Here is an 18,854-nt window from a genome sequence, read left to right on the forward strand (position 1 = left end):
TGGTCATTAAGACGAGTGATCTACGACGATCTACCGACTGAGCTGAACCCCATCACTAGTGGTCATTAAGACGAGTGATCTACCGACTGAGCTGAACCCCATCATTAGTGGTTACTAAGACGAGTGATCTACCGACTGAGCTGAACCCCATCATTAGTGGTTACTAAGACGAGTGATCTACCAACTGAGCTGAACCCCATCATTAGTGGTGACAAAGACGAGTGATCTACCGACTGAGCTGAACCCCATCATTAGTGGTCAATAAGACGAGTGATCTACCGACGATCTACCGACTGAGCTGAACCCCATCATTAGTGGTCACTAAGACGAGTGATCTACCGACTGAGCTGAACCCCATCACTAGTGGTCACTAAGACGAGCGATCTACCGACTGAGCTGAACCCCATCACTAGTGGTCACTAAGACGAGCGATCTACCGACCGAGCTGAATTCCACCACTAGTGGTCACTAAGACGAGCGATCTACCGACCGAGCTGAATTCCACCACTAGTGGTCACTAAGACGAGCGATCTACCGACCGAGCTGAATTCCACCACTAGTGGTCATTAAGACGAGCGATTGACCGACTGAGCTGAACCCCATCATTAGTGGTTACTAAGACGAGCGATTTACCGACTGAGCTGAACCCCATCATTAGTGGTCACTAAGACGAGCGATTTACCGACTGAGCTGAACCCCATTTCTAGTGGTGACAAAAACGAGCGATCTACCGACTGAGCTGAACCCCATCATTAGTGGTCAATAAGACGAGTGATCTACCGACGATCTACCGACTGAGCTGAACCCCATTATTAGTGGTTACTAAGACGAGTGATCTACCGACTGAGCTGAACCCCATCACTAGTGGTCACTAAGACGAGCGATCTACCGACTGAGCTGAACCCCATCATTAGTGGTCACTAAGACGAGCGATCTACCGACCGAGCTGAATTCCATCACTAGTGGTCACTAAGACGAGCGATCTACTGACCGCGCTGAATTGCACCATTAGTGGTCACTAAGACGAGCGATCTACCGACCGAGCTGAATTCCACCACTAGTGGTCACTAAGACGAGCGATCTACCGACCGAGCTGAATTCCACCACTAGTGGTTACTAAGACGAGCAATCTACCGACCGAGCTGAATTCCACCACTAGTGGTTACTAAGACGAGCGATCCACTACTAATAATTACTATTTGTACATGATATGATGATATAAACAAATGGTTCAATGTAAGTTTTCATAAAATGTATTTGGCCCTAACAACCAAACAATTCCAGTGACGTGGGTAAATAATGTCACTCGGTGTGTAAACAATTCCATTGAGGTGGTATACAATCCCAGTGGGTAAGTAAGTAAACAATCCCAGAGTGTGAGTAAGCAATCAGTTGGGTTGGTAAGCAATCCCAGTGGGTGACTAAACATTCTCAGTGGTGTGGGTAAACAATTCCAGTGGATGAGCACGGGCGTAGGAAGGTGCCAAAATGGGGGAAGCACACACACACACACACATACAGAGGGAGAGACCCATAACAGATAGACAAACATGTATAAATATGTAAAAACCAACCCTCCTGCTAAAATGTGGGGTGCACATACCCCCTCCCCTCGCTTCCTACGTATCAATCTAACTGGGTTGAGTAAGCAATCATTTGGGTGAGTAAACATTCTCGGTGGTGTGAGTAAACAATGCCAGTGGGTTAGTAACAATCTACTTGGGTTGCGTAAACAATTCTTTGGGTGAGTAAACATTCTTTGGGTGGTTAAGTAAACAATCCGTTGGGTGAGTAAACATACTCCGTGGTGTGGATAAGCAATACCAGTGTGGAGGGTAAACAATCTCAGTGGGATGGGTGGGCGAGTCAGTCAGGGATGGGTTCAGAAGTTGTTTTAAGCTCACCGCACATTCATTGTTCACGTTACTAATGCATGCCCGATGGGCGTCGTCATGTCCCCTCCACTCATTCCATAATATTCGCGCCTCAGTTATGTACGTAGAAATCACATTCAAGTAGTACACTTTTTCCACTGTTTACGTCTACCTACATATTATATACAAGTGTGAATATAAAAAATACACCTTTGTGTTTTTAATACAAATACACATTAGACATACACAGACAAAAATTCATGAATATACAGATTAATAGTTAACAATTATTGTCCTAATTATATAGCTCTTCTCTTAATAAGATCGTGAAAATTCGTGAAGGTCCGGAATTTTTCGGACAGATCGGCGAGTTTCGGCCAGCTCAGAGTCCTTCACCTTCAGCTCGTCCTTCACTTTCGCCAGCTCCTCACTGAAATAACAGTTGGAATAGTCGGACATTGCTAGTGTGGGGAGAATACGGGGGAGAGAGAGAGAGGGGGGGGGGGCGGAAGCCGACAGTGAGGTAGATTGAGGAAGAGAGACACCGGAATGGAGTAGGAGGGGTGGGTGGGACAGACAGTCAGAGAGAGAGAGAGAGAGAGAGAGAGAGAGAGAGAGAGAGAGAGAGAGAGAGAGAGAGAGAGAGAGAGAGAGATAGTGTGATATTGAGGCAGAAAGAGAGAGAAATATAAGGGTAGGGCCTATAGAGATTCATAGACATAGGGACAGATAGACAGGACAAACATGAAGATAGACAGACATAGATGGACGGATATAGAGGACAATAAACCCATCCACGATCCTTCCCTTCTGACAAGGTTCTGTAACATTCAAACTAAAACGGCAATTGCTGCTAGAAATGTTCTCTTTTTTTTTCGATCACGAGTGTCTCCGGTGCAGAGGTGGATCCAGGTGAGGAACCAGGAGGAAGTATTTTAGCTGCATGAAGTTACGTTGTGCGTGTATGCGCAAGCTTGCAGATGTGCACATGTCTGTGTTACTGAGTCTCAATGGAGCTCACCACATTGTCTAACGTGAGTAATGAGCGCCTTCAAGTTGCGTGATCAAAGTTGCATAATGATAGCCTAATAGTTTTTGCTTTGAAATTCTATAGCTTTTCAAAATTACAAATGAAAAATAGGCTCTGTAATTTTTATGTATATCTGCCCTACCTAGACAGCTGTTTCTAGAATTTACAAATTTCCCTTTGTATCGTTTTTTTATGTATAACTGCCCTACCTAGACCGAGCCGTCCCTAGAATAGTGCCCTTTAAAGTTATAATTTTAAGAGCCCCTTTGTATCGTTTTGTTTTTTTTGGGGGGGGGGGGTTGTAGGCTATATCTGCCTTACCTAGACAGATCCGTCTCCAGAACAGTGCCATTTAAAAAAGTGATCAAAATCAAATTACAATGAAATATATGATAGTCATACTTATATACGAAGCAAAGTTGATTTTATGGCTCCCCCCCCCCCCCCCCCTCCCCGTTCTCCCGTCCCCGATCAACGCTAAAATTCACGATTTAGTGATTGAGATCTAAGAGTAACGGGTTTTAGTGACTGGGATCTAAGAGTAATGGATTTTAGTGATTTAGATCTAAGAGTAACGGGTTTGAACTCTTCTTTGGTCATAATACAATGCTAAATAATGCTTAAAATAGTTTTTAAATTATTGTTTAAAAATGGCTAATTTTGCGATTCGGATGTTAAGAAGAGGCGTTTAAAGCCATCCAGTTTTTAAAATTTCCTCGAGGGACCATGCCCCCGGACCACCCTACACATCTCGTGCCATGGTTAAGAACGACCCTGATCACTAGCCCACCCCACTTTAAAAAACATGCTCCGACGGGTCTCAAAGCTCATATAATAATTGTTTATTATTAATATAGCGCTACAGAAAACCGCAGCTAGTCATTTAGTGTACACTTCCGTTCGTACACTGTGATATATACATAAACGCATTCATATTAACTGCAAATATTAAAACTTTTTATTAAGATGCCCATTTAACGAGTCAATGTATTCCTTTTTTGTTGCCCACCTCCCCTAAAATGTCCTGGATCCGCCCATGCGATGCGCTTTGTCATCATGTTAAAATTAAAATAGATCTGAAGTGAAAAGAAGGTACAGTAAAATATATTATGGGGCGCGGCAGTAAAAAAAACAAAAAAAAACAAACAAACAAGATATTGTAATACAGGTTCTTGTCGCTCCAGGCTCCTTTGAACCTAAACAACACACATATTAACATATTTGTATTTTTCTGGAGGCGAGGGCTGGTGTGTAATATGGAATGAGGTGGGGACTCAACTGTTTCTATCCTCGCTCTGTGTCCGGTACTGTTTGTGTAACTCACCTGACCTTGGAGTTGGAGGGTCATGGTGTCCAGTTCTGACCTCGACTTCTGGAAGGTCAGTTTATGAATCTTCAAGCCGTAGAGTCTTCAACTTGTGAACGTCAACTCATCAAACTTCACCTTCATGTTTTCAAAATCTGAAACCGTAAATACGTATCGCAATTAAAAACAAAACTAAATAACATTTTACATGGGATTTTTTTTAAGTGCAACTACGTATCGCTATAGAAACCAGTAGTTTTATATAAAATTTTAAAGAGACTGTTACTGTAACGTGTCTCTCACTAATACAGCAGGCGTGAATTCAGGACAGGGTGCTAGGGGAGCGTACCACTCTCCCCTCCCCTCCCATCCCCAAAAACAATCATATTTTTAGAAACTTTATTGAATTAATTTAATTGATTTTAGAGAGAAATGTGAATACGACTGGTTGGTTTAGTGTTTCTGTGGTAATTTGTCATACATTTGGCACGTTGGTATAACTTTAAAAACTGCAACTGCCCTCCGCTAGTTTGCACTGTGAGATACTGGGTGACTCTTTCGGAGCTAGTTGGCACTGTGAGATACTGGGTGACTCTTTCAGCGCTAGTTTGCACTGTGAGGTAGTGAGTGACTCTTTCAGCGCTAGTTTGCACTGTGAGGTACTGAGCGACTCTTTCGGCGCTAGTTTGCACTGTGTGGTACCGAGTGACTCTCTCGGCGCTAGTTTGCACTGTGAGATACTGAGTGACTCTTTTAGCGCTAGTTTGTACTGTGAGGTACTGGGTGACTCTTGCAGTGCTAGTTTGCACTGCAAGATACCGAGTGACTCTTCAGCGCTAGTTTACACTGTGAAGTACCGAGTAAAACTTTCGGCGCTAATTTGTACTGTGAGGTACCGAGTGACTCTTTCGGCGATAGTTTGCACTGTGAGACACTGGGTGACTCTTTCAGCGCTAGTTTTCTCTGTGAGATACTGGGTGACTCCTTCGTCGCTAGTTTGCACTGTGAGATACTACGTGACTCCTTCGTCGCTAGTTTGCACTGTGAGATACTGAGTGACTCTTTCAGCGCTAGTTTGTACTGTGAGGTACTGGGTGACTCTTCAGCGCTAGTTTCCATTCTGAGGTACTTAGTGACTCTTTTAGCACTAGTTTGTACTGTGAGACACTGGCTGACTCTTTCAGCACTAGTTTGCACGGTGAGGTATTGAGTGACTGTTTTGGCGCTAGTTTGCACTCGGAAGTACCGAGTAAAACCTTCGGCGCTAGTTGTACTGTGAGGTACCGAGTGACTTTTTCGGCGCTAGTTTGTACTTCGAGGTACTGGGTGACTTTTTCAGTGCAGTTTGCACTTTGAGACACTGGGTGACTCTTTCAGCGCTAGTTTTCTCTGTGAGATACTGGGTGACTCCTTCATCGCTATTTTGCACTGTGAGATACTGAGTGATTCTTTCAGTGATCGTTTGTACTGTGGGGCACTGAGTGACTCTTTCGGCGCTAGTTTGCACTGTGAGGTACTGGGTGACTCTTTCGGCGCTAGTTTGCACTGTGAGGTACTGGGTAACTCTTTCAGCGCTAGTTTGTACTGCGAGATACCGAGTGACTTATCAGCGCTAGTTTGCACGGTGAGGTACCAAGTAAAACCTTCAGCGCTAGTTTCACTGTGAGGTACTGGGTGACACTTTCAGCGCTACTTTGCACTGTGAGATACTGAGCGACTCTTTCAGCGCTAGTTTTCACTGTGAGGTACTGGGTGACTCTTTCGGCGCTAGTTTGCACTGTGAGATACTGAGCGACTCTTTCAGCGCTAGTTTTCACTGCGAGGTACTGAGTGACTCTTTCAGCGCTAGTTTGCACTGTGAGATACTGAGTGACTCTTTCAGCGCTAGTTTGCATTGTGAGGTACTGGGTGACTCTTTCAGCACTAGTTTGTACTGCGAGGTACTGAGTGACTCTGGATGACAGTTCAGCTGCAAGGCGCTTTCTCTTTTCAAACTTCACCTTCATGTTTTTAAAATCTTAAACCGTAAATACGTATCGCAATTAAAAACAAAACAAAGTAACATATTTACATGCGATTTTTTAAAGTAGGCCTATATATCGCTATAGAAACCAGTAGTTTTACATTAAATTTTAAAGAGACTGTTATTGTAACGTGTCTCCCACTGATACAGCAGACGTGAATTGAGGACAGGGTGCTAGGGGAGCGTACCACTCTCCCCTCCCCTCCCAACCCCCAAAACAATCATATTTTTAGAAAGAGATTTTTGAGAGAAATGTGAATACGTTTGGTTGGTTTAGTGTTTCCGTGGTAAATTGCCATATATTTTGCACATTGGTTTAACTTTGAAAACTGCAACTGCCCTCGTCTAGTTTGCATTGTGAGATACCGAGTGACTCTTTCGGCGCTATTCTGTACTGCGATGTACCGAGTGACTCTTTCGGCGCTATTTTGTACTGTGAGGTACTGAGTGACTCTTTCGGCGCTATTTTGTACTGCGATGTACTGAGTGACTCTTTTAGCGGTAGTTCGCACTGCGAGGTACTGGGTGACTCTTTCAGCGCTAGTTTGTACTGTGAGACACTGGGTGACGCTTTCAGCTCTAGTTTGTACTGTGGGGTACCCAGTGACTCTTTCAGCGCTAGTTCGCACTGCAGCGTACTGAATGACTCTTTCAGCGCTAGTTTGCACTGTGAGATACTGAGTGACTCTTTCGGCACTAGTTTGTACTGTGAAGTACCGAGTAACTCTTTCAGCGTTATTTCGCACTGCGAGGTACTGTGGGACTCTTTCAGCGCTAGTTCGCACTGTGAGATACTAAGCGACTGTTTTAGCGCTACTTTGTACTGTGGGGTACCGTGTGACTCTTTCAGCGCTAGTTTGCACTGTGAAGTACTGGGTGATTCTTTTAGCGCTAGTTTGCACTGCGAGGTAGTGAGTGACTCTTTCAGCGCTAGTTTGCACTGCGAGGTACCGAGTGACTCTTTCAGCGCTAGTTTGTACTTCGAGGTACTGAGTGACTTTTTCAGGGGTAGTTTGCACTGCGAGGTACTGAGTGACTCTTTCGGCGTTAATTTGTACTGTGAGCTACCGAGTGACTCTTTCGGCGCTAGTTTGTACTGTGAAGTACCGAGTAAAACCTTCGGCGCTAGTTGTACTGTGAGGTACCGAGTGACTTTTTCGGCGCTAGTTTGTACTTCGAGGTACTGGGTGACTTTTTCAGTGCAGTTTGCACTTTGAGACACTGGGTGACTCTTTCAGCGCTAGTTTTCTCTGTGAGATACTGGGTGACTCCTTCATCGCTATTTTGCACTGTGAGATACTGAGTGATTCTTTCAGTGATCGTTTGTACTGTGGGGCACTGAGTGACTCTTTCGGCGCTAGTTTGCACTGTGAGGTACTGGGTGACTCTTTCGGCGCTAGTTTGCACTGTGAGGTACTGGGTAACTCTTTCAGCGCTAGTTTGTACTGCGAGATACCGAGTGACTTATCAGCGCTAGTTTGCACGGTGAGGTACCAAGTAAAACCTTCAGCGCTAGTTTCACTGTGAGGTACTGGGTGACACTTTCAGCGCTACTTTGCACTGTGAGATACTGAGCGACTCTTTCAGCGCTAGTTTTCACTGTGAGGTACTGGGTGACTCTTTCGGCGCTAGTTTGCACTGTGAGATACTGAGCGACTCTTTCAGCGCTAGTTTTCACTGCGAGGTACTGAGTGACTCTTTCAGCGCTAGTTTGCACTGTGAGATACTGAGTGACTCTTTCAGCGCTAGTTTGCATTGTGAGGTACTGGGTGACTCTTTCAGCACTAGTTTGTACTGCGAGGTACTGAGTGACTCTGGATGACAGTTCAGCTGCAAGGCGCTTTCTCTTTTCAAACTTCACCTTCATGTTTTTAAAATCTTAAACCGTAAATACGTATCGCAATTAAAAACAAAACAAAGTAACATATTTACATGCGATTTTTTAAAGTAGGCCTATATATCGCTATAGAAACCAGTAGTTTTACATTAAATTTTAAAGAGACTGTTATTGTAACGTGTCTCCCACTGATACAGCAGACGTGAATTGAGGACAGGGTGCTAGGGGAGCGTACCACTCTCCCCTCCCCTCCCAACCCCCAAAACAATCATATTTTTAGAAAGAGATTTTTGAGAGAAATGTGAATACGTTTGGTTGGTTTAGTGTTTCCGTGGTAAATTGCCATATATTTTGCACATTGGTTTAACTTTGAAAACTGCAACTGCCCTCGTCTAGTTTGCATTGTGAGATACCGAGTGACTCTTTCGGCGCTATTCTGTACTGCGATGTACCGAGTGACTCTTTCGGCGCTATTTTGTACTGTGAGGTACTGAGTGACTCTTTCGGCGCTATTTTGTACTGCGATGTACTGAGTGACTCTTTTAGCGGTAGTTCGCACTGCGAGGTACTGGGTGACTCTTTCAGCGCTAGTTTGTACTGTGAGACACTGGGTGACGCTTTCAGCTCTAGTTTGTACTGTGGGGTACCCAGTGACTCTTTCAGCGCTAGTTCGCACTGCAGCGTACTGAATGACTCTTTCAGCGCTAGTTTGCACTGTGAGATACTGAGTGACTCTTTCGGCACTAGTTTGTACTGTGAAGTACCGAGTAACTCTTTCAGCGTTATTTCGCACTGCGAGGTACTGTGGGACTCTTTCAGCGCTAGTTCGCACTGTGAGATACTAAGCGACTGTTTTAGCGCTACTTTGTACTGTGGGGTACCGTGTGACTCTTTCAGCGCTAGTTTGCACTGTGAAGTACTGGGTGATTCTTTTAGCGCTAGTTTGCACTGCGAGGTAGTGAGTGACTCTTTCAGCGCTAGTTTGCACTGCGAGGTACCGAGTGACTCTTTCAGCGCTAGTTTGTACTTCGAGGTACTGAGTGACTTTTTCAGGGGTAGTTTGCACTGCGAGGTACTGAGTGACTCTTTCGGCGTTAATTTGTACTGTGAGCTACCGAGTGACTCTTTCGGCGCTAGTTTGTACTGTGAAGTACCGAATGACTCTTTCGGCGTTAGTTTGTATGGGGTACTGTGTGACTCTTTCGGCGCTACTTTGCACTGTGATGTAACGATTGACTCTTTCGGCGATAGTTTGAAGTGTGAAGTTCTGGGTGACTCTTTCAGTGCTAGTTTGCATTGTGAGATACTGAGTGACTCTTCTAGCGCTAGTTTGCACTGTGAGATCCTGACTGACTCTTTCGGCGCTAGTTTGTACTGTGAGGTACTGCATGACTCTTTCGGCGCTAGTTTGTACTTCGAGGTACCGAGTGACTCTTTCGGCGTTAGTTTGTACTTCGAGGTATTGAGTGACTTTTTCAGGGGTAGTTTACACTGCGAGGTACTGAGTGACTCTTTGGGCGTTAGTTTGTACTGTGAGCTACAGAGTGACTTTTTCGGCGCTAGTTTGTACGGGGTACTGGGTGAATCTTTCGGCGCTACTTTGCACTGTGATGTAACGATTGACTCTTTCGGCGATAGTTTGAACTGTGAGACTCTGGGTGACTCTTTCAGTGCTAGTTTGCATTGTGAGATACTGAGTGATTCTTCTAGCGCTAGTTTGCACTGCGAGGTACTGAGTGACTCTTTCGTCGCTAGTTTGCACGGTGAGATACTGACTGACTGATTCGGTGCGAGTTTGTACTGTGAGGTACAGGGTGACTCTTTCAGCGCTAGTTTGCACTGTGAGGTACTGATTGACTCTTCCAGCACTAGTTCACACTGTGAGATACCGAGTGACTCTTTCAACGCTAGTTTGCACTGCGAGGTACTGAGTGACTCTTTCGGCGCTAGTTTGCACTGTGAGATACTGGGTGATTCTTTCAGCACTAGTTTGTACTGTGAGGTACTGGATGACTCTAACAGCACTAGTTCGCACTGTGAGATACTGAGTGACTCTTTCAGCGCTAGTTTGCACTGCGAGGTACTGAGCGACTCTTTTGGCACTACTTTGTACATCGAGGTACTGAGCGACTCTTTCAGCGCTAGTTTGTACTTCGAGGTACTGAGTGACTCTTTCGGCGCTAGTTTGCACTGCGAGATACGGAGTGACTCATTCGGCGCTAGTTTGCACTGCGAGGTACTGAGTGACTCTTTCGGTGCTAGTTTGCACTGCGAGGTACTGAGTGACTCTTTCAGCGCTAGTTTGCACTGCGAGGTACTGAGTGACTCTTTCAGCGCTAGTTTGCACTGCGAGGTACTGAGTGACTCTTTCAGCGCTAGTTTGCACTGCGAGATACGGAGTGACTCTTTCGGTGCTAGTTTGCACTGCGAGATACTGAGTGACTCTTTCAGCGCTAGTTTGCACTGCGAGATACGGAGTGACTCATTCGGCGCTAGTTTGCACTGCGAGGTACTGAGTGACTCTTTCGGTGCTAGTTTGCACTGCGAGGTACTGAGTGACTCTTTCGGTGCTAGTTTGCACTGCGAGGTACTGAGTGACTCTTTCGGCGCTAGTTTGTACTTCGAGATTCTGAGTGCCTTTTTCAGCGCTAGTTTGCACTGTGAAGTACTGGGTGACTCTTTCGGCGCTAGTTTGTACTTTGAGGTATTGGGTGACTCTTTCAGCGCTAGTTTGCACTGTGAGATACTTAGTGACTCTTTCAGCGCTAGTTTACACTGCGAGGTACTGAGTGACTCTTTCAGCGCTAGTTTGCACTGCGAGGTACTGAGTGACTCTTTCGGCGCTAGTTTGTACTTCGAGGTACTGGGTGACTCTTTGGTTGCTAGTTTGCGCTGCGAGATACTGAGTGACTCTGGATGACAGTTCGACTGCAAGGCGGTTTCTCTTTTCAAATATATCTTCTGCTGAGCGGTAGACACCCCAGTCCGACGCTCGTCTGCTGTTGTCGTCGAGCTGGGAGAGTCGTCGTCATCTTCGGCTCTCGGGTCAATTCTGTCATTCACGTACTCCAGACTCTTTGGCGTGACGTCAGCCACGTCGCCAACACACGGCGTCATTACTCTCCCGATCCGAGGCGGAAGGACGTTGCTGACGTGGATGCGGTCTACGTCATAAAAGTCGCTGGGCACAGTGCTACGCGATTTCATCATCAAGCAGACATCTTATGAAAAATACTTGTGATACTTCGATACTTCAACTCTGTGGGTGAGGGGAAGAAAAGAAAAGAAAGAAAAGTATTAAATGAATTATTAATAATAAACTAATTCATTTATCAATTTGTCTATTATTATTTCTTATTTATTTTTTTCTAAGTATCGGAAGGGGGTTGCGGACTTATGTTTATTATTAGGTTCCCAAGCCTTATCGGCTGGGGAACCTATTGTTTTTTGTGTGTGTGTGTGTGTGTATGCATGCATATAGATAGATAGATAGATAGATAGATATACTCTGTCAAAAAAGAAACGCACAGGTGATAGGAAAAGAAGAAAAGTGTTTGATTTTACAAAATATAGTTTTTTCGTACAATGTTGCTGAATGACCATGTTTGTTAATGTTGCTGGAATGGGACAGCATTCCCAAATGCACCCTAAAACAAATTTAACGCACGTTGTGCGACAAATGCAGGAAATCGGCGTGAAATGGTCAGATTTTGGCGAATGCATGTGAAACTCGGGGAAAAGATTGGGGTAGTGATGGGTATTTAAAGCTGCAATGCTCGCAATGATGTCTCATTTCCATTTCGACGTAGACAAGTTACAAGATGCCAAGACTAAACCTGCCGAATCAAAACATTGCAATAGGCCGCATCCAGTTAGGTGAATCGCAGTCAGCAGTCGCACGCCACATGAACGTCCATCAGAGCACCATTTCAGGTCTCTGGGACAGGTACCAGCAGTTTCAATCAGCTGAAGACCGGCCCAGAAGTGGAAGACCTCGCATAACAACTGCAGCACAATATCGCTACATCCGGGTTCTGCACTTGCGTCACCGAACTGCCACAGCAACGAACACTGCTGGACGCATACCTGATTTGAGAAGGGCGTCTGCACAAACCATTCGGAACCGACTTCGAGAAGCTGGTTTACGGGCTAGGAGACCGTATGTTGGCCCCGTCCTGCGACGTCAACATCGACATTTACGTGTTCGCTGGTGCACGAATGTACAGGTGTGGAACTTGGGAAACTGGCGGCGAGTATGGTTCAGCGACGAGTCACGTTTCCTTCTACAGCGACGTGATGGACAACAACGTGTTTACAGACGCCGCAATGAACGTTTTGCCAACCACTGCGTCGCCCAAGTTAACAGATTCGGTAGAGGGAGTGTAATGATGTGGGGAGCCATCCCATACACCGGTAGAAGTGAACTTGTGTTCGTACAAGGCAACCTGACAGCTGTACGCTACCGGGGTGAAATTCTTCGCCGTCACATGCTTCCCATTTTGGATCGACAGAAAGAACTCTTTTAGCAGGACAATGCCACTGCCGTCAGTCCATAGCAAGAACATTGTCACATACTCAAGTCAAATTTGACTGTCATACGATCATAAATAATGAAATTATGCCACTTTGTATTAAAGAGATAATTCCATGAATATTTCGTCAATGCCTTTCTGTTTTTGACAGAGTATATTAAAAATATATATAAAGATATAGATAGATTATGTGTATTGGTCTCAATTGCCATTTGTTTGTTGTTGTTTTTTTGTTGTTTTTTTTGTATTAAAAATATTTTTGTGCCGCCTATTTTGTCATTTTGTAAGAAACGTTCTGGACCCATATAAGTGAAATTTGGTAGGTAGTTAGCTCCACCAGGGGGGTTGATTGTATTAACAAATGATGTGTGTAGGTTATGTGTATTGGCTGCTATCGCGAATTTCGAATTATATGTCAGTGTCTATGACATTTACAGGTAAAACCTCTTGAAATTCTAAAAAAAAAAAAAAAATCTATCTACATAAAAGTGTAGTAATAGTGAATTAACGCGCTGTTTGCTTCTGGGGGAATTGGGATTTCTAATGTTAAGTTCGTCCCATTTGAGGCAGTGTTTTCATTTTTATAACCGAAAATTAATGTATGTCGAGAAGTTTAGAATTTACGACACTATTGTTTTCACTGTTGTAATCTACTCTTTAGAGCGTAATAAACTGTCGATTTATTCTTTTTTTCAGATAGATTTTGTAAATGAAATTTGCACATTTTTGCGCAGTTTGTATCTTTAAATCTATGAAAGAGACAGAAATAAATGTATATGTTAAGATTAATCATTTACTTCTTTATTAACGTGTAAAATATAAAACAAGTGCAATGTTATTTGTTAACATGACAAGACATTTAATGAAATAGCCTAACTAAAATACATTCTGCGCGCATGGCAACTGGTTGAGATGCAGTGAGCAATAGTCAACGCTGTGTATAACAGGTCAGCCATCGATAGCTGGCCTTGTTCTGTATAGGGTTTTATGTGTGGGTTTTTAAAAAGGTTTTATTGCTGTTTGTAAATTACGTTCTGGGACGAATTTGCTGGAATTTGGCAGTTGGTTAGGAGACAGTATGTGCGTGTAGGCCTATGTGGGTTGGGGAGTAATTATGGATATAATTAGATAACATAAGTCTGAGCACTACGCCTACACTAAGTTGCAGTGTGTGCATGTATGTGGGTTGTGAAGGGGGGCGGAGGGGGGGTATAATTATTGCTGTAATTAAATAACCTATAAATATGAGTAATGTACAGCTATTATAGCTTGGGAATCCGTCATTAGCGCTTGCTTTATTATTATTATTATTATTATTATTATTATTGCTGAAGTTGTTATTGTTTGTTTAGTGGGGTTTTTTTTCCATCTTAACAGAATGAATGAATGAATGAATGTGTTATTAACGAAGATCTCAACACATTTTAATTACGGTTACCGTAATGCTAAGCTCACACCGGCCCGACAAGACGGTCTTGTCGCCGATAACGTCAACTCGAAAAAATCGGCGCTAGTTGGCGGAACGTTTTTTCAGCGCACACAAAGCCGACACGACTGTCGAAGCTCAATCAAATTGGGATGGAAATACTTTTGCGCAATTTGCGAGAAAGTTGTTTCTGCTTCACTTCTTGCTATGCTGGTGGTACGGAGGCGGCGTCGTCGACAACAGTCGAAAAGGAAAGTGTGGGTGCGGCCACGCATTTTAATGAGGGAAGAAGGAGCATAAATATTATAAGACTCTAATACCTGGGTTAAAACACCATGAGATCCCAGCGTATACTAACATTTTTAGAATGCCCCCTGACATTTTTGAATGCTTAGCAAATTCTATTTCCCAATAATAGAGAATACTGACACAAACTACAGAGCAGCTATTCGGAATTGAACCAGGCCGCCATCATGACTGATATCACATGATCAGATGATGTGCAGTGATTGGTGAGCATAGCGCTGACGATCGCGTCGGACTGAAATGCAGCGCAGACCAAGAATACAGCCGACAATCGAGTCTTTTCTCAGTATTTTAATAGGCCCAAAACAAGTGATTAGTGACGACAATTTAGTCGGCTGCTAGTGCACACCAACCCAACAAGACGATCGAGTTGGCGTTATCGCCGACTAGACTGTCTTGTCGGGCCGGTGTGCGCTTAGCATTAATCTTTGGATTGTGGTCTGCCGTGAGTAGAAGCCTACCTTGAATAGAGGCCGGGTCTTAGAGAGTCGCGAAAGAAATAAAGGCCTGGCTTACACTAAAGAAATTATAATATCTTATCTTATCTTAACTTATCTTATCTTATCTTATTTTATCGTATCTGTCTTACCGTGGGTGCCATTTCTTGCCCCCATTTATTATATTTATCAATCGAGGGCCTATTATTATAACTTCCTGGTGTGTCATAAAGATCGTAACAAAAAATACACCCTTACTAAAGTCTGAACCACACTGTTAACAACTACGATAAATAATTATTACTTTCCTACCTTTAACTACCATTAGGTTTTCTCTTCCTCTGAAGAATGTGACGTAATTTATATGACGTCATGGCGATTGCTTTTATACGTTAGCTGAGCGCATGTCATACTGTAGTTAGAATACGTCACATCCGTACACCCCTCTTAAAGAATATTATGTTCGGCGCACACCCACAGATTAACGTCTAATCGACTGTCGCGTCGGCAGTAGTAATGGGCAATTCCACGAAAACATCAACCTCAGGGTGAAAATCCTAAACATACTTTCTGATTGTGGTTTATTGTTAGTTTGCAAGGCTAAAGGCCCGAGATAACTAAACCGTACTGTATAATTCATATATGCAACTTGTTACCTACTAGTTCAGCTACTTAACATTATCTTGAGTGGACGGAAAAAAATATCATTGCAAAAAAAATAGCTCAACAAGCATAAAAATAAATATTAGCAATTATGGCACTTTATGAAACCATTGGTAAATAATGAAGAACTATTGTTATACAATAATGGTTAAAGGTATAATGTCACCCCCAGAACAACTTCTAACTCAGCGAAGGTGATAAGATTACTCAAGATGTCTAATGGTTGTAGTCTGAAATCTGAAAGGAAGACAACATACAGTGGTAAGGTTTTCACATACCCTGTTTAGAATATTTCAGCATTGGCAGCTAATCTGGAAACTAAATGGATGGGTGGGCCACTGTGGGTGTGTCTTGAGGATACATAACTAATCGATGCTGAGTGAATTTATATGGATCTACATACATGTATATCTGAACAATCTTACTAAGTATTGTACGTGTATGTTGTCTTCGTTGCTTGAGAAGGGGCGGGGTCTAGCTCAGTCGGAATAGTAATCGCCTGACGTTCTATGGTTGTATGATGAAACTCCCTCGGTGAACCTATCCTCTCATTGGGTTTTTCCCCCGTCCCAACCAATGCCCTACAAAAGCCATGGTTAGTGTTGTGCTGTCTATTGGAAAGTGGATATAAAGTACCCGTTGCTGCTAATCGAAAAATGTAGCAGGTTTCAACTAAGACTATACATTTCAAAAGTATCAAGTGTTTGACATTCAATAGCAAATTATTAACAAGCATTCTGAGAGTACTGTACTGCTAATTCAATACATACCACCAGTACCTCCTGGCCCAACATATTTTCATTTCTCCTAAGTTCAAGGGCCATAACTCTGTGAAAAATAAGTAAATCGCCAAGAACGATAAACTTGATCTGTAACAGTACATGATATAGCTATATACAAAATTCAATCTCAATATATATTTATTTAGACATAAGAAAACTAAGTCTGGAAAGCATATTATCGTATCTCGAGAGTTCGAAAAGGCCATAACTCTGTAAGAAATGTGTAAATTGCCACGAAAGTCAAACTTACTTTGTAACAGAACATGATAAAGCCATATATAAAATTTGAGCTCAGTATCTTGAGGCATTGCAAAAAAACAAAACAAAAAGTTTGGAAAATAAATGTATGCATCTCCTAAGTTCAAGGGATATAACTCTTTCAAAAATGAGTAAATCATGAAAGTCAAAACTGATCTGTAACATTACACGATAAAGCTGTACACATAATTTCAGCTCAGTGTCTTGAGGCACTGGGAGAAATGTCCGGAAAACGTACTTCCGTATCACGTAACTCTGTCCAACCTGGTTAAATTGTCATGAAAGTCAAACTTTGATATGTAATAGTATATGATAAAGCTATATACAAAATTGTAGCTCAGTAGCTCGAAGCATTGTGGAACAAAACCCATCTGGAAAACTATATGCGGGACGGACAGACAGACAGAAGGACGGACAAAGTTGGACCGGTAGGGGACTAATAAATCAGTGTGCTCAAGTGGTGTCACTAAACAGAACAAACTTTAACTTTTTGTTGCTTGAAAAATATCCGTAAGGGTTGGGGTCATGTTTAGAGGATTTTAGTCAGAATATCTACAAAACATTGTCTTTCTTTAAAAAAAATTGTATTTTTATTATTATTATTATTATTATTATTATTATTATTATTATTGTCTTCCCTATAAATTATGAACCCATTTGATGTGTTGAAAACTTTAAATATAATAATGAAACCAGGGAACATTTTGTTTTTAAAACTTTTATTAGCGACAGTGATCAGTTGAATATTGAGTAGCAACTACTATAATTTATTAACAGTTTGGAATTGTATAGCTATTTCTGGAATTCCCCAAAACATTGTTTTAAAGTCAAAAACGTAGTTTCATATTGCTTTGAATGTCTTTTCTAAATGGTTCTGGTGACATTTTCGGACAGTGCCACGTGTGTTACTCTATGTCACGTGTATTACCACGATCTCAGACTTAGATTCCAGAGAGACTAATGAATGAATGAATGTTTAACGACACCCCAGCACGAAAAATACATCGGCTATTGGGTGTCAAACTATGGTAATGCAAATAAATAAAGTGATGATCAACATCAATATAAAAATTCAAGGTTTAAACAAAAACAGTGTAAAGAACTGTGCCAAAAATACAAATACAAATATCACAGAATTTTACGGACACCGAATTTTACTCTAAACTTCAATTTGTGCTGTATTGGCCATTCTCAACGAGAATGTTACACCCCTGCACCACGGTGAGGTTACAGCACGCGCAAGGGCCAGAGAGACTATGAATAACTATCCTTTATTTTAAGCTGGTACATGTAGACCATCTTTCCCTCTATGAACACACTTTGTCATTAACTTGTTATTTGTGAACACTTCACAGAGTTTTTGAATTAAATGCATGACATTTCAAAACTTTGTCCAATTTCACGTCACGTGTGTCACCTACCCTTTTGGGACATTCCTGCCCAACCCGTCACCAGTGTCTAATATGTTGGTGATGTGTCGGATTGTCGCGTGTGTCACCGTGGAATTGCCCTAATGCCGACGCGACTGTCGAGTCGACGATAATCGGTAGGCATGCATCCATCCATCCAAGACAGAACTTAGCTCAGTGGTAAACAGCTCGTTTGGTGCGCGATAGGTCTAGGATCGATACCCATTCGGTGGATCCATTGGACTATTTATCGTTCCAGTCAGTGCGCCACGAGTGATATATCAAAGACCGTGGTATGTGCTGTCTAGTTTGTGGGATGGTGCATACAAAATATCCCTTGATACTAATGAAACAAAAATATAGTGAGTGTCCTCTCTAAACCTCTATGTAAAGATTACCAAATGTTTGGCATTCAATAGCCGTAATAGATCAATGTGCTGTAGTGGTGTCGTTAATCAAAACAAATTTTAAACATCAATTTTTCCACTCTAATTAAAATTAGCTCCACTATTACATGTGGATCTAACAGCAGCCAGTTGGAGCTCGTGTCCACCAATCAAAACCTTACTTGCAGAATCATGCCAGTGATTTGAAAATAACATGAAAACATTCCGAATTATCCTGAGGGTATAAGACATGTTTCGTGTGAATTACAAATACCTTATTTAGACCAGTAGAAATAATTTTAATCAGATTGCTAACAACACTGCATAGTCTCCAATGTCCAAGTAACATTTCGTCTGTAAATATAAATTAAAAATTGACCAATCACACTTCGCCTTTTATAACGTTATTTGGGAGCATACAAATTCTAAAAATATTGGGCGAGTCTATTTTAGTGGCCGCAGTACAGCGAACCATACCAATAGGTACGGGATGGGTTATCAGTCTTCAATTTTACATTACAAATTATTTATTTATTTTAAAAAAAAAACATGTTTTAAGGTATTTGTAATTCACACGAAACATGT

At 42.5% G+C, this 18,854-nt stretch overlaps 1 protein-coding gene across 4 annotated transcripts; it reads right to left on the reverse strand.

Moving 5' to 3' along the window:
- Positions 1–2,070: 2,070 nt before the first annotated feature.
- On the reverse strand, positions 2,071–15,189 carry LOC121374212. Of its 4 annotated transcripts, XM_041501207.1 has the most exons (4): positions 15,084–15,111; positions 4,692–11,329; positions 4,229–4,365; positions 2,071–2,304 (listed from the first exon to the last, which is right to left on the reverse strand). In XM_041501207.1, exon 2 carries the CDS (start codon positions 11,278–11,280, stop codon positions 8,434–8,436), a length of 2,847 nt encoding a protein of 948 aa, XP_041357141.1. In that variant the 5' UTR covers positions 11,281–11,329; positions 15,084–15,111; the 3' UTR covers positions 2,071–2,304; positions 4,229–4,365; positions 4,692–8,433. The 4 variants fall into 4 exon arrangements, 1 of the variants encoding a protein (XP_041357141.1); XR_005958209.1 differs by lacking the exon at positions 4,692–11,329 and having other exon boundaries at positions 15,094–15,189; XR_005958207.1 differs by lacking the exon at positions 4,692–11,329 and having other exon boundaries at positions 15,084–15,162.
- Between the last annotated feature and the right edge of the window lie 3,665 nt (positions 15,190–18,854).

This window comes from Gigantopelta aegis, chromosome 1, assembly GCF_016097555.1.
Source record: "Gigantopelta aegis isolate Gae_Host chromosome 1, Gae_host_genome, whole genome shotgun sequence".
Classification (NCBI taxonomy): domain Eukaryota; kingdom Metazoa; phylum Mollusca; class Gastropoda; order Neomphalida; family Peltospiridae; genus Gigantopelta; species Gigantopelta aegis.